The sequence below is a fragment of the Lycium ferocissimum genome, chromosome 10 (assembly GCF_029784015.1).
Source record: "Lycium ferocissimum isolate CSIRO_LF1 chromosome 10, AGI_CSIRO_Lferr_CH_V1, whole genome shotgun sequence".
Taxonomy (NCBI): Eukaryota; Viridiplantae; Streptophyta; class Magnoliopsida; order Solanales; family Solanaceae; genus Lycium; species Lycium ferocissimum.
Genome location: NC_081351.1, coordinates 54379463 through 54395071, shown reverse-complemented (window position 1 = coordinate 54395071; position 15609 = coordinate 54379463). Strand labels below are relative to the sequence as shown.

The 15609-nt window shown below is 32.4% G+C and overlaps 2 protein-coding genes across 2 annotated transcripts; one reads left to right on the top strand and one right to left on the bottom strand.

Annotated features, from left to right (window-relative positions):
* Positions 1-4009: 4009 nt before the first annotated feature.
* On the bottom strand, positions 4010-6006 carry LOC132034320 (uncharacterized). Its single transcript, XM_059424631.1, has 3 exons — positions 5863-6006; positions 4280-4380; positions 4010-4181 (listed from the first exon to the last, which is right to left on the bottom strand). Exons 1-3 carry the CDS (start codon positions 6004-6006, stop codon positions 4109-4111), a joined length of 318 nt encoding a protein of 105 aa, XP_059280614.1. The 3' UTR covers positions 4010-4108.
* A 5584-nt stretch (positions 6007-11590) lies between these two features.
* LOC132034319 (uncharacterized) lies at positions 11591-13763 on the top strand. Its single transcript, XM_059424630.1, has 2 exons — positions 11591-11936; positions 13315-13763. Exons 1-2 carry the CDS (start codon positions 11794-11796, stop codon positions 13511-13513), a joined length of 342 nt encoding a protein of 113 aa, XP_059280613.1. The 5' UTR covers positions 11591-11793; the 3' UTR covers positions 13514-13763.
* The last annotated feature ends 1846 nt before the right edge of the window (positions 13764-15609 follow it).

Genomic DNA, 15609 nt, shown 5'->3' with positions numbered 1-15609 from the left:
GACTTATACAAGAGATCGATGATGCATATACAATAGATATGATTGAGTTTGAGAATGATGAAATTGATGCCGAGAATGATGAAAGAATTAGTGAAATTGAAAACGATAATTGTGGTATAATAGAAAATGTTTACACAAAAATGTTGCGGAGGATCAAATTTACATAAACGAGGAGACAATTGCTAGTGTAATGAAAACTATGCCCGACACAAGAAGTTCCAGTTTAAGGTGAAAAGATCAAGCGCAATAAGGTATGGTATAAAATTGTATATTCTGTCATATATTTGTTTAGATGAATATAAAGTACGTATGTTGATAGAGTGATTCGTGTACTGTATGTATGTATGTATGTATGTATGTACTTTGTGGATATGCTTATGGATATTTGTGTATAAATTGTATTAAGAAGTTTCAATTCTTTACTACTAGGTATCAACTTTCTTATGTGGATGATAATTGTGTCTCGAGTTTCAAATCTTCTGCCATGCACATGGGAAAAATATTCAGAGTGAGACATTTCAATAATGTTCATGTTCGTTTCGAAAAGACACTTAACGCAACGTCAAGCTACTTCGGTTGTAGTTGCTGGTTTTGTTGTGGATAAACTTTCTGATTTGAAAAATAAATTACACTCCAAATGATATAATAAGTGACATGCAACGAGAGCACAGAGCACGGGATTAAGTTGAACTATATTAAAGCGTGGAGAGCGAAAGAAAAGGCAAAGAGAATAATAAGAGGGAAGCCTAGAGCATCTTATAGGGAGTTGTTGTGATACATGTATATGTTGGAGTACACAAATCTAGGAACGGTTACAAGGTTGCATAAGTCGGATGAGGGACGCTTCCTTTATGCATTTATCTCCCTGTATTCATCTATCAAGGGTTGGGAATATTGTAGGCCAATAATGGTAGATGATGGGAGCTTTCTTAAAGCAGCATACATGGGGACTATATTGACTGCTTGCACATTGGACGTAATTGGTGAGTACAGTCTTTTCTTAATGGATGCTGCAGTTTTTATATACCTGTATAAGACATGTATAATTGTGTATATTTTGCTATACTGATTGTATAATTGTGTATATCTTTTTTTATACTGATTGGATAATTGTATATAAAAGGATTCATGGTGTTGCTGACTTGCAGAGCTGCCTGATTTCCTGAAATTTGTTGCATGTTGCAGTTTGTTATAACTTGTATAATCATGTATGATTGTGTGTATATAGTCCAAACAGGGAATATTCCGCCGCTAGCCTATGCACTCGTCGACTCAAAAATGATGCATCATGGGGATGGTTCTTCATACAATTGAAGAACACTTTTGGGTTCGGGAGGGATGTGTATTGTTTCGGATAGACATTATAGCATCCAGAATGCAACATCAACTGTTTACCCGAAAGTGCCTTATTGTTTTTGCATCTACCATTTGTAGAACAACGTCAAGAATCTATTCAGGAAAAATAAGGATAAAGCGACAGCGATCTTTTTTGCTTTGGCTAAGGTTTACACCACTAAAAGGTATGAACCCTACATGTAAGAATTTAATAGAATTGATCGGATAGTGCAACCTTAAGAATTGATCGGAGAGTGAAACCTTAATTGTTTAGTGTTGGGTATGAACGGTGTTCTAGAGTATTCTATAGAGTGAAAAGGACAATTTTCATGACCTCCAATATCGCTGAGTCAATGAATTTGACAAACAAATTTGTCAGAAAGCTTCCAGTAAGACGCTTGCTGGAGTTTTTGACAAAGTTGATGACACAATGGAGCTACGAAAATAGAAATCATGCAACGAAGTCCACATAGCTTGGCAAAATGTACAACAAGATGTTGAAGAAAAATATGATTGCATCACAGAACATGATGGTAAATAGAAAAGTATAATATTTGATGGTATTACTGAATTGTAGAGAATACTCTTGTGCTGAATTTAGATGCATTTGCAGTTTGTATTAACTTGTTTAATTATGTATAATAATGTATATCCCATAATAATCTGCTTCTATTTTCTTGAAAAAGCTGTAGGCAATATATTCTAGGGACTAGTTGTATACAGTGGTTGAAGGGAAAAGGATAAACATAGTGGACCTTGGAGAGGGAACATGCAGTTGTAAGAGATTTCAAATGAACGAATTGTCATGCTCGCACGCTTGGACAGTTATAAAGCACAATGGAATGGACTTAATCCAATTCTGCTCTTTCTACTACAAGAAGGATTATCTTATAAAAACATGGGAAATTCCTGTGAATCCTATTCCAGATAAGATTACATGGGTTGTCCTTAGAGAGGTCATGGAGAATGTAGTCTTACCACAGAAAGTGAAGAGAAGTGCTGGAAGACCAAAAATGAAGAGATACATTTAAAGCCGTGAGATGGATGATGATGATAATAATAATAATAATAATAATAATAATAATAATAATAATAATAATAATAATAATAATAATAATAATAATAATAATAATAATAATAATAATAATAATAATAATAATAATAATAATAATAATAATAATAATAATAATAATAATAATAATAATAATAATAATAATAATAATAATAATAATAATAATAATAATAATAATAATAATAATAATAATAATAATAATAATAATAATAATAATAATAATAATAATAATAATAATAATAATAATAATAATAATAATAATAATAATAATAATAATAATAATAATAATAATAATAATAATAATAATAATAATAATAATAATAATAATAATAATAATAATAATAATAATAATAATAATAATAATAATAATAATAATAATAATAATAATAATAATAATAATAATAATAATAATAATAATAATAATAATAATAATAATAATAATAATAATAATAATAATAATAATAATAATAATAATAATAATAATAATAATAATAATAATAATAATAATAATAATAATAATAATAATAAGGGAGGTGCCGGTCACAGTAGGAAAACATGCAAAAATATACCAAAGAACTTAGTTTGAAACACTAGGCTTTATTTTATGTTTCTTGGCGTTGGAACCATGTTGAGTACTTGAATTTCATAGCAACAATTGAGTCTTGCTTTTGAAGCCTGAATAAGCATTTCACCTTAGACTATGCCACAATGTTGAAAATATATTTCACTTTAGCTGCTTATTTTCCTATTAATTCCTTGAATCTTATTGGTTGCATGCGTTTACTCTAAAGATCGGGATTTACAAATATGTTAGTATCAGCATTTCTCCAACACTGATAAACAAATCAGTTTTAACTGCCTATGTACAACATTTGTTGGGATAGAGTGTCAAGCCAAAATAAAGCTTCATTTTTGCTTCTGTCCAATTACATTGGGGATAACATATATCACAAACACATATTACAGAACTGTTGGAGAAGAACTTGGGTGTATAATCACCAATATCCAGCATCAAGACTGTATAATCTATGTATAACTTGGTTTAAAGTTTTTACATATGTGATGTATAATAATGTATAAACATGTATATGTGATGTATAATAATGTATAAACTTGTATATGAAATTCATGAAAAATCCTTTTTACATATGTGATGTATAATAATGTATAAACCTGTATATGAAATCCATGACAAATTCCTTTGTACATATCTAATGTATAATAATGTATAAACTTGTATATCAAATCCGTGACAAATTCCTTAAAATACTATCAGTGACAAAATCATACCAACGACAGGTCAAAGAGCCTCTGGCTAACAATCATTTAGTACTGAGCAAACATATACAAAACTATTATCGTTATTCCATATTTCGTCCATAACCTTAAGATTTTGACAAAAGTCAATTACACAGATATCCATAACCAACTAACTAGTCACAATAGTTTTCGCTTTCACGAATAGCAAAAATGTATTGTGGTTCATCAAAAACGGTTATTTAACAAAATAGAACATCAATTACACCTACTAAGTATAGTGAAACTACAATAAATTACTTTCTTGGTTTTCTTACCTGCCCCCTCTTTTTCTTCTTGTTGATCCCGCCCTTGACCTCATCGTCACTCACGACACCAAGTTGTTGTTTGTTCAATCTATATTGCCACAACTAGGATCCAATTCTTGTGCGATATGTATCGATGTCAAAATTCTTCTTGTCTATTTTTCCCCATGATGAAATACTCAGCAAAAGCAGTACTAAAAACACTGCAATCCCTGTAAGCATCAAATTTCCCATAAGCTACCGTAGGTACACATATTAAAATATTGTGATTAAAACTGAATTAAAAAAAGAACAAAAAGAACTTAATTACGCATAAAACTGATGTGGTAGATCAGGGACCAAATTGACCAACAGCGGTTCAGATAGTGCTCTATCTGCATATGCATCCTTTTTCAAATCAGTGTCGTTCCTCTTGCCATAGAGTCTGATACTTGTCAAGAATTGAGGTATCATGTATGCAAAAGGAAACAATGCTTTTATAACCATAGAATCATTCAAAGCACCACACTTAGAGTCATATACGTAGATAAACCAATCACTGAACGTAAGCACACCTAAGACTAATTGACCTGTCTTTTCTTACACGCTTGACATGAATTGGAATTAACACATGGTCAACTATGTCCCATTGTACATTTGCGTCACAATAAAAGCCTTGAATATTATACTGAGATATCGCATTAACTTCAGGAATAACAACAGCGTCATAGTTATTCTTACATACTTTTCATAGAATTCAATACTCTTGCCAACAAAACACGAGTCAGTTGTTGTGAACCGTACAACAACATTAGGATCATATTTAGCCTTTTTCCTCAAATAGTAAAATATGACATCAATGTGTTGAGACCGAAAAATAGAAGTAAAATAACAATCATTAGTGAATCAATACAATAGAAGTAACTATACATTGGTTATACTTGTTTAGAAACAACAGTCAACCAACAATTAAAGCAACTACAAGGAAAATTCGTAAACTGGCAACTATCAAAAAGAGCCATAAATCTAGTGCATCCTCAAGTAGTCCATTATCCTAATCATAAGTTCTAGGCTCATATACCCTCTCGAATAACAACATTTAAGTACCATTAATTCCACAATCCTAACTACCTTGATGATATTAATTAGATATTAATGAATTTCGTTTATAAATTCAATATCTTAAGCCCTCTTAAGGTCACACTCAACATATTCGTCATTACTCCGGGAAATAAATAGAAACATTGAAAATTGTAAGAAAATCACATACCTCGTCTGACAAAAGTTGTCCATTGTATGAATTCGTGTAGAACTAATCCCTCTTCGTCACATAAATTGATCTAATAATAAAAGGCATGGTCAGATTATTTTTTTCCTTTGGGATAAAGTTCTTAGTGCTTTTAAATCATGAAAATGAAAAATAATCAACACATATAGATCATTGTAAGAGAATAAATAAATACTAAAACAATGAAGCTACCTTTGTGATGAATCAATCTCATCATCAACAAACTCAGAAAATGCTCTACCCCCAAGTGAATAGGTTTCAAACTCATCAATGTTGTTCACAAAAGGATACTTCTCCTCAAAAATGCACTTGGGCTCTGACTTAGATGTGCTAGGTATATTAGAGACAAAATTTACAACAAATGCAGATGAAACACATTTCGCTGGAAACTTTTTTTGAGTCAATTCTTCGGGTGTCATGTCTTCTTCTTTTTTTGGCATGTTTCCTATGAATCACAATTTAGGAAATGTTTGACTTCGCCAAAACTTCATCAGTGAGTTCATTGTCATACAATTTGAATCATTTACAACATGTGTTTTCGCTTCCCCTAAGACAGAGAAAAACATATTACACGTTATATAAACAAAAGATAATTCTGTTGTCCAGAAGGTGAGGGAATACTGTACCAGAAACACCATCAGTAACTCCCTCATGTGCCTTGACACTTGACTTAGTTTGCTCAGCAGCCATATTTCCTTCAGGAACATCAGTGGCAAAGTCATTATCATTGAAATACTGATACCCGTTATGGTTATATCTATCATCATCATCATCAACAACACTTTGATTATAACAAAACAACAGAATAAAGTTTACATATTATTTTTTAAAATATAAATCTGTTAAAAACGTAAATCAAAAACAGGAACGCCATCCCCCTTTTCCTTTGTTGCCTTGGAATCAAACAAATTGAAGAGTTTTTCAAAGGAAGAAACCACGTAATTATTGAGTACCGTAACATTTTCAGAGTAAGCTAGAGAAAAAAAAGACAAAATCTAAACCAACAAAGCATATGTGTTAATACAACTCCTTTCTGAGGTCAAGCCTTAACATATTAATTTCTGCCTTCAAATCATCAGGGCTCGCAAAAGTATTGCATCTCAGACAAGGTTATTACTCCATATTTTGTGGATGAACTGGGGGGTGCAACGTCGAATGATCATTGTCAAATGTAGGCAACTCTTCTAATGGAACATCAACGTTGACATCTTCAGAAAATGCCGCAATGTTCAGCCTTGATTTTTCTTCACTGGTAGGGGTAATGTTATAGTACTTCAGCTACAACAATTAAAAAGAATGGCTATAATACGCAAATTAAACTAAGCAAAAATGTAACATAGACATGATTATACATGAATTATACAAAGAAAATGAGATCTGACTTTGATGTACACATGATTACATATGACATATACAAATTATACATGTCACTTAAATAACAACAAGCTAGCACATTCAAAAATACTTTTCTCAAACCACAATTATAAACATATATCAATAGCAACACAAGAACTTTACCTGGTAAATACTAGTCATGAGTTTCCCACTAGTCAGGTCCACAAATGTCGGACCTTTTTTGACTTTCCAGTTAAGGATGTGTTGCACACAATTTCCAACACGAGAAGCAAAATTTTTGTCAACTGTGGAGCAACACTCATAAAACCATACTTGGAATGCAAGTAGAAAACCTCCGAGCATGTACATCATCAACTTGACACTCAATTTATCCCTCATTGTTTTGAACATGTCTTCAAATGGTTTTGTGCCCCATGCATACCTCTGATATTGTCATATTGACCACTCTCAACTATATCATAATCCTTTTTAATATGCTATGCCTAGTAACATCAGAGAAGAGGAAATGGTGGACGAATACTAGTATGACCATTTTGAACGCATCCTCATTTGACTTCTAACCCTTTTGCTTGAAGCGATCAAGCAAACTCTCCCTCGTTACTGATTTTTCTCCATCTCCGAAAATATACTCTTTCAGTAACCTATTGACTTCTAGCTCATCATACACAGTGTTATCATCTTCATAACACTTCAACCCAGTAGCCAAGCAAATTCTCTGATGCCGGACTGCAAGGTATTACCATTGAGTTTAATCCATATCTCTTTTTCACTACCAGGGGAAATTTCCTGCAGTAACAAAGCATATATCAGTTGATTCTGATTTCTGAATTGAGGCAAGTCGAGGAAGTAGCCAAAAAAACTATCCCGAAACATTTGTTGCTGCGTTTCAGTCAAGTATTGCTTCAGAATGCTGACAATCTTTGTGTTTGTATGCTAACTAATCCTAGTGTGGAAATGTTCATTTGCTTCTGGATAGTACTTACCAACCTCAACATGAAAAAATAGTTAAAAATAAATGAAAGAAAGAATGATATACCAAATAGACATGTTAAACACTAGAAAATTTCAGTTTAGATATACATATTTTATACAAGTATAAAGTCCCCACTAGAAAAGAAGAAACTCATTCAAATAGCACCAAGTTCATATATACATATTTATATTAGTTTATACAAGTATAAGTCCCCACTATAATAGATGAAACTCATTCAAATAGCATCAAGATCTACATAGTTATATCGGCGACTATGAAGGCTAAAACCCGTGATGGAGCTTTGGACGTGCATTTCCATGCCACACGCCCTTGGATGAGGAAGATGGGGACTTCGGAGGCCATTAAAGGGCAAGACATAAGGGTGTTGATAATTTCTTAAAAGAGACATGGAGATGAAGGCCCATTGATTGAAGCCACATAAAGTGGCTAGAAGTGCAATTTGTGACTAGGCGTGCAAACTCGAGGCTAGGATTGCAATTCAAGTGAAGAAGGGCCCATGTGGGGTTATTTATGCAAAGATCACTTTTGGATCTTTGTTGTAATAGGGCTTAGTAGTTAATTGCCAAATGTGGCTAGTAGTTAATAATTGTGGCTATGCATGTAAAGACAAAACTATATAAGCTTGCCTTAGCCTATTTTCATTCCTTAGCTTGAGATTTGTGATGAAACTTTTTTGAGTGTAGTTTCTCCCTTATTGGGTGGATTCCCTTAACTCTTTGATTTGAGCCTCTCTTGGATAATCTTGGATTAGATTTCCATGTATGAGTTCAAGTTTCTCTTCTTCCTTGGAATGAATTCATCTTAGATTGTCGATTAATCTAGGTGTAGGTTTCCTTTCTTATGTTGATTAGTCATAATTGTAGTTGATTAATTCCGTTCTTTCTTCTAAATCTCATCTCCCTTTCTTATATTCTCATCTCTAAATTTCTACCTATCTTAATTTTTCGCGTTTCGTTGTTGATTCAGTGTATCCCAATCCAAATCTTATCAATAAATCCCCACTAGAACAGAGAACACTCATTCAAAATAGCACCAAGTTCATATACATATTTACACCAATTTATACAAGTATAAGCCCCCACTAGAGTAGAGAAAACACATTCAAATAACACAAAGTTTAGATATACGTAGTCATACTAGTTTATACAAAGCTAAATATGTGAACAAAGATAAAGCTAAAATAAAATCTGTGAATCAAAAGCTCATCACACAACAACAGGAATACCTTCTTTTTGGCTAGAGTGGAAACCTTCTTCTTTTTCTTTTTACTGTTTTCATTATCGTTTTTGGTCTTTCTATTGCCGGCCTTAACAAGTTTTACAGTTTGCTTTGCATGTGAGCGGGTTCTTCTAATGCTTTCCTGTTTAGGAGGAGCAACAGGAGTCTCACTATGATCATCGTCCTCATCAATATTTCCATGACGATTAGTGGAACACATTTTCGCGCACACCGACTGAAAGACGAATTAAACTAAGGGAAAGGGTTAATAATGGAGAAAAAAGATAACCAACTTTGAGAACTTGTACCAAATTTCTCAAACATCAGGTATGATACACACTAACACCAGGGAAACATATTTTAGTACAGATAAAAAATGAAGACGAGGATCATAAAGAAGGATGCACAAAAATCTCACTGAAACAGCCTGAAATAGACTAATTAATTAGTAAGGAACTAGAGTAATCCCACAAAGACACCATCACCATCTGAGATCAACACAAAAAAAAACAACTAAAACAGTGCATGCAAGTATGGTATTCTCCTATCAGCTTAGCAAAACAAAACCAACATACCTTAAATAACACCAAAATTAAACCTTAAACTAAACTAAAAATACTTTAAAATCAAAATCAGATGTCTTAACTCAAAATCGAATACAAAATCGCTACTATGAAGAACCTAATAAAAGGGAAGAAGAAGCTTATTCAATTCTCAAAAACGAAAATAATATGCTACTGTGAAGACACTTAGGGATGGCAATAGGGCGGGTTAGGGCAGGTTAGGGCGGGGCAAGCCTTGACCTGCTAAGATTTCTAACGTTTAGCTTTTTCTAAGGAAATTGCCCCGCCCGCCCGCCCCGCCCCGCTAAGCCCCGCCCGCCCCGCCCCGTTTATATTATCTTTCATTTTTCCTCTTTATTTTTCACTTACATTTACATATTTTTTTTTAAAAACAATTAGATGAATGATTAGTTCCTAAAATTGGATTTTTTTCTTTTGATCGTTCAAATTTCAAAATAGAACTAGAATTTACATATTTTACTATATTTAGCATGAGAATACACAAAACCATCTTTAGTATAATTAAATAAGCTTCTCAAGGAATGTCGAGTTAAAAAAAGATGATTTGTCTTAATTACTAAAGACAAACTTGTGATGTAAGTATAACAAGTAATCTTTTTGTAGATGTCTTTTTAGTGATTTCTTCTATGAATATTGATCGTAAGATTAGTTAATTACTATCACTTTTGTGATAAATTGGAAAGGTTTTGTACAAGCTTAAACAAATAGAATAACGGGTTTCTTGTTTTATAATAAAAATATTGGAGTCACATTTGAACAAATAAGAATTTAATAATGCTAAGAAATCTTACAAACTTCCAAGCAATCATGCTTATACTTTTAGTAGTAAAGAACGATGCTTCAAAATGTGGATTCAAACTAAGGAACAAGAATAAAAAGTCATTTTTTACCCAACCCACTTATAACCCATTTCTTGCCCTAAAAGCCCTATTAAAAAATTTTAAAAATTAAATTTTGCCCCCGCCCCGACCTCGCCCGCCCCGTTTATATGTTTCCCCGCCCTCGCCCTATTATGACTTTACGCCCCGCCCGCCCTATTATGACTTCGCCCCGCCCCGCCTGCCCTACCCTAATTGCCATCCCTAAAGACACTGATAAAAAAGAACAAGAAACTTACTTCAAACGGAAAATGGCGCACGAAACTAGAACAGTAACGTCGGAGAAAATTGAGAAGAAGAAAGAAAACTTACTTGAAAGGAGAGAAATTAAGAAATGGCGTGACGGAAGCAGTTAAAAGAAAAGATAAGCTAAAAGTTTCAAAGGGTACAAATATGGGTCATTTCAGGTAAGACTAAAATATGGGTCATTTTGGGTTAATATTTGGCCCAAAGAGTCAAAGAATGTTATTTTTCTTTTTCTTTTTTAATTTTTTTTTTTTAAAATCAAGTGAACCACAAATCAATAATAAGAAGGTAATGCGTCTTTTTTGTTTTAATAAGCGAAAAACATAAGTTATTCAGCCAAAGAAGAGTTCTTTCAAAGAAAAACAAACTAAAGGGAGGCCAGAGGATTATAAATGTTAGATGTGCAATGTCCACTCTAAATCAAACAAAAGATATTACACACTTTAAATGAAGTTCATAAGAATGCAAACATATGAAAGTATAGATCATCTCAAAGTTTCAAACATGAACATGATTATAAAATATAGCCATTTGTTTTTTTGTATAATATCTTGGTTCTTGTTGTCAAAATTTTTATAGATAACTATGAAGATTTAAGTAGTTTAATTCAAAACGCTCTAAAATATTATACAAAGCTCATGACCATATAAGAAAATAATAAACTTTATGTATTTACCTCTAATTTATAGATTATAGTAATAAATTAACATGATTTGATGCATTTATTCGTTTGAATAATTTGTTTCGTGGTTCCAGATATTGATTTAGATAGATAAAAAGAGGTTGCTTAAATGTTAAGCACCCTCCACCTTCAATTCGAAGATCATGGATTCGAGTCAGTAAGGAAGCAAAAAGGGAACCTGGGAAAAAAAAAATTGAATTAGATAGCAACTTGAATTATCCAATAAGACTTCAATTACTATTTTGGAGAAGCCTATCCAGTGCCCAGGGGCAGTGCTTCCTTGGGTGTTATGTTTAACAATTGAAAGGTGTTGATATACTACGTGTACATGTATTAAAGCAATACACTTGGAACATTACATTACATGCTATGCATGCACCAACTACTTCCACCGCTTTCTTTCTACAATAGGATAAAATATCACTCCTTTTTTCCGTCACTATTCATAGACTATAAAGACATCCTTAAAAACTGCTGGTATGAAACCTTAGTAAAGTCTAAATTTCTTGTTATATATAGTTGGGTCATTTCATCCATTATATTGTTTTGGCAATTGTTTTTATTTTCAGAAAGTAAGAAGAATTGTGGAAGTAATTAAGATGTATGCACCAGCACCACCAAATGTTCCGAGCATGGCTGGATCGGAGTGGACTCACACAGCTCAGCGACCTTATCATAGTAACGTTGGTTTTGGTTTTTTTGGTCGATACTTTTCTAACTTGTGCATTGCCCTCTCTTCTTGGTTAGTATTGCTATCAACTTCTTGTTATTATTATTATTATTGTACTGAGAAAATAAGATTTCTTAGCCTCGTACAATCTGAATTGAAAAAATGACTTTTTCAAATCTCCTATGTGTTTTTTCCAAATCCTTTATCTTTAAAAATAAAGATCTCTTGTAAAAAGGGATTATAAAACTAAACAAAAAGATTTGTAAAGGGCCAAATAATCATTTCTCCCGTATTGTATTCCCTCCTTCTCAATTTATATGGCACACTTTTCTTTTTAATTTGTCAAAAAAGAATATCACCTCTCTGTGTTTAGAAACAATTTAATTTTATGAGATAGATTTACAGCTACATAAATATCTAAGATTCGATTTGAATCACAAATTTCAAAATCTTCATTTATCTCTTAAACTCCATACCTAGTCAATGGCCCCACATAAATTTATTGGGACTGAGGGAGTAACACAGGTTCTATCATTTATTTTTTTTTATTTTTTTTTTCAGGATAGATAATTTGTCACGGTAGAAAAAGATAAATAAATAAACGACTATAAGGAACCATGAACTCTCTTTTGTTACTCCCTCTCTCCCATCAATTTATATTGTACTGCTTGCATCTTGAGAGTCAAACTTTTTTATTTTGATGAATTCAGACATACAATTCTTAGTTTTTTTTAAAAATAATTCATATATTTAGAAACTACATAAATGAAAAGTACTATAAGTCATAATTAACAATTTAAAATATCTAAAGGGCATAGAAATAAATCACGGTCTAGATTTTTGTTTAATCCTTGAAAACCGAACTGTATCAAATAATTTGGCACGGGGAGTAATAACTTTTAACCTCCACACGCCTGTCCATGAGTATAGTAATCTAAGTGATGCAAAGGTAAGAACTTCCGATCTCACTTTTGAACTTGTTAACTTTTTTATGCTATTTCAAAATATAGGGGGTTTTAAAATTCAATTATGCTCCTTAATTGTAATGGGTGTTTCATTATTCATTAAAATCATTTTTCTAGGTAATACCCTAGATTAAGTTCCTTGGTTGTATTTGGTGTTTGATTATCAATGAAATTAATACTTATTTCTCTAAACCCCCTCCCTCTCCTTGTCTAATTTTAAAATTAGGGATGTCACTGATACCATGCGTCTATTATTGATCATATATTTAGATGTATTATTCAATGATCAATTATTCAGACAATTATAATTAACCAAAAGGGCCCTTGAAGCATTTAATCTATGATTGATCATAAGATAAATAGTTTGATGATGTTGGTATCATATGGAACATACTACATTATACATGTTTTATCGTCTTACAAGACACAAATTTCAACTAATACTAACTTTTTCTGTTTTTATTTTTATTTTTTTATTGTGGCAGCTTCTACTTCCTATGCTGCTGTTGGGCCCTGGAAGATTGTATTGGCAGACCACGTTGGGAAAGAGGCCATAGTGATCCTCGTCTAGGCCCATCACCAGGCCCAATTTCAGGCCCATTTGGACCCAATCCACCAGATATTCCGGTTACACTTCCTGGCCCACCAGGTCAGCCCGCGCCAGCCGAGGCTCTAATTGGGTGATCTACAACAACAATATACCTAGTATATTCCATATGAGGTCTCAAGGATAGAGTATATGCAGGTTGTAATTCAACCTTTTACCGCCTAGCTGTTTACTCTAAGATGGACCAAAGTCAGATACTTGTAATAGGCGTTCAGCTATTTCGATAATGCAAGAAAAAAATGGGACATGTGAATGATAATATGTATTATTATAGCATATGTTGAATATTTGTATGTACTATAATGTGGTTCTATGTTTGTTGGATAATCTTACTTCGTACAAATTTCAATTCTTAACTAGCAGAAAATCGTATGTGTTGATTGAAACATGTTTTAACAGTATTTGTCGAATGTATTGGCTGTAACAAAGAGATATAAGAGTACTTGTTAAGTAAATTATTGTTCTTGATTAAGGAAAACACTTTTTGTTGTAATATATAGGTAAGTTCATTAAGAAGCATCATTGGGTGAAATATTTTAGGGCATATCGAGCATGGAAATTCAAAGAACATATATTAATTCTTGGTTAAAATGTACTATGGATTAAAGTGATGACATCTAGTGCATTCATTGGTTGGTGTTAGCATCTATTTTGGTTATATATATATATGTGTGTGTGTGTGTGTGTGTGTTAAAAACTGCTGTGCGACTTAATTTAATTATGTACGAGATACATCTTAACAGCTTTTCCAATTATGTACGAGACACGTCTTAACAGCTTTTCCAATTTTTGTTGCATGCATTATGACTATCATTATTTGATAAATGTCTTTTTTCTAATGTACTAGTTAGGGGCAACAAATGTTTGGTAAAATAAAGGCCGTGGATCAATGAGATAGCATAACAACTACGCTTAGAAATATCGTTGCATATTTTAATGGTGTAGATATCATTCTATAGTACTATTTCTTTGGCTTATCCGCGGAGTGATGGTGTTTTCAAACTTCACATAGATGCATGCACCACCCCTTTTCATCAATTTCTCTGATTCCGATGCAATCTTCTTCGACATGGATTTGACTCATTCATGACTCACCTCACTTGCATCTATATTTGGGTCCCTATTGGCTACAAATATCTAACTCTGACAGTCCATGTTGATGTACACGAGTTTCCACGTATTCTCTATATTGTAGTACTCCCTCCCGTCCAAAACTAAATTCCTTAAAAAAAAAACTAATCTATTACCAAAATTGAATGACTTCGTTTAGTGCATTTATAAATTTTTGGGATTATTTGGTCAATCACAAGTTTCAAATTTTTTAAATGTCTTATATTTGATAGAAGGTATAATTATTTTTTTCAGTTATAATATCATCCAACTTTGATTATTTTTCTCAGAATATACTAAATATACAAAAAATTTCTTCTTTTCTAGTTGGTATGTCATGTCATATCATTATTTTCTAGTTGGCATGCCATGTCAAATTCTTTTTTTTAGTTGGCATGCCATGTCATATCCTAATTAGCATGTCCGATCATATAAAATTTTAATTTTTTAATACTATTAAATTTATTTAACTCAATCCAAACCCATTTTACCCAACCAACCCATATCTTAACCCATTTAACCGATCAAACAAGTCCGTAACTTGTACTCCATCGTTCATATTCCAAATAAACTCTAGATTGAGGCACGGTTGACTGATTGATTCATCGAAAATAGTTTTAAATGGAACAAGGGTTTTGTATAAAGAAAAAAATTCTAAATGGAACAAAGGGGGACTGCAAAACTGAAAGAGTTTGGTGGATATAATTTTTATCAGTTGTTGATATTAAGAACTATCATATTACGACTCTTGTCCATTTTGCAAATTCCACGTGCTTTGTGTTTCTCTAGTTTTGTGTGTGAATTCTTATGCACTACTCAGGCATTGGTAATCCCGTTTTGAAACACCTATCCTCCGAAGGTAGAGGGATAGGAATATTGTTTAAATGGCAAGTAGGGTAGCGTAAAATGAAATTTATCCTCTTTTTTTTTCGCTTAGTTGGTATGCTACTTAAGAAAATTATATCATTCTTTTAAGAAAGTTACGGACCTGTTCAAGATATGGGTTGGTTTGGTAAATTGATTTTGGGTTGAGTTAAATGGATTGGATGAGTTAAATAAATAA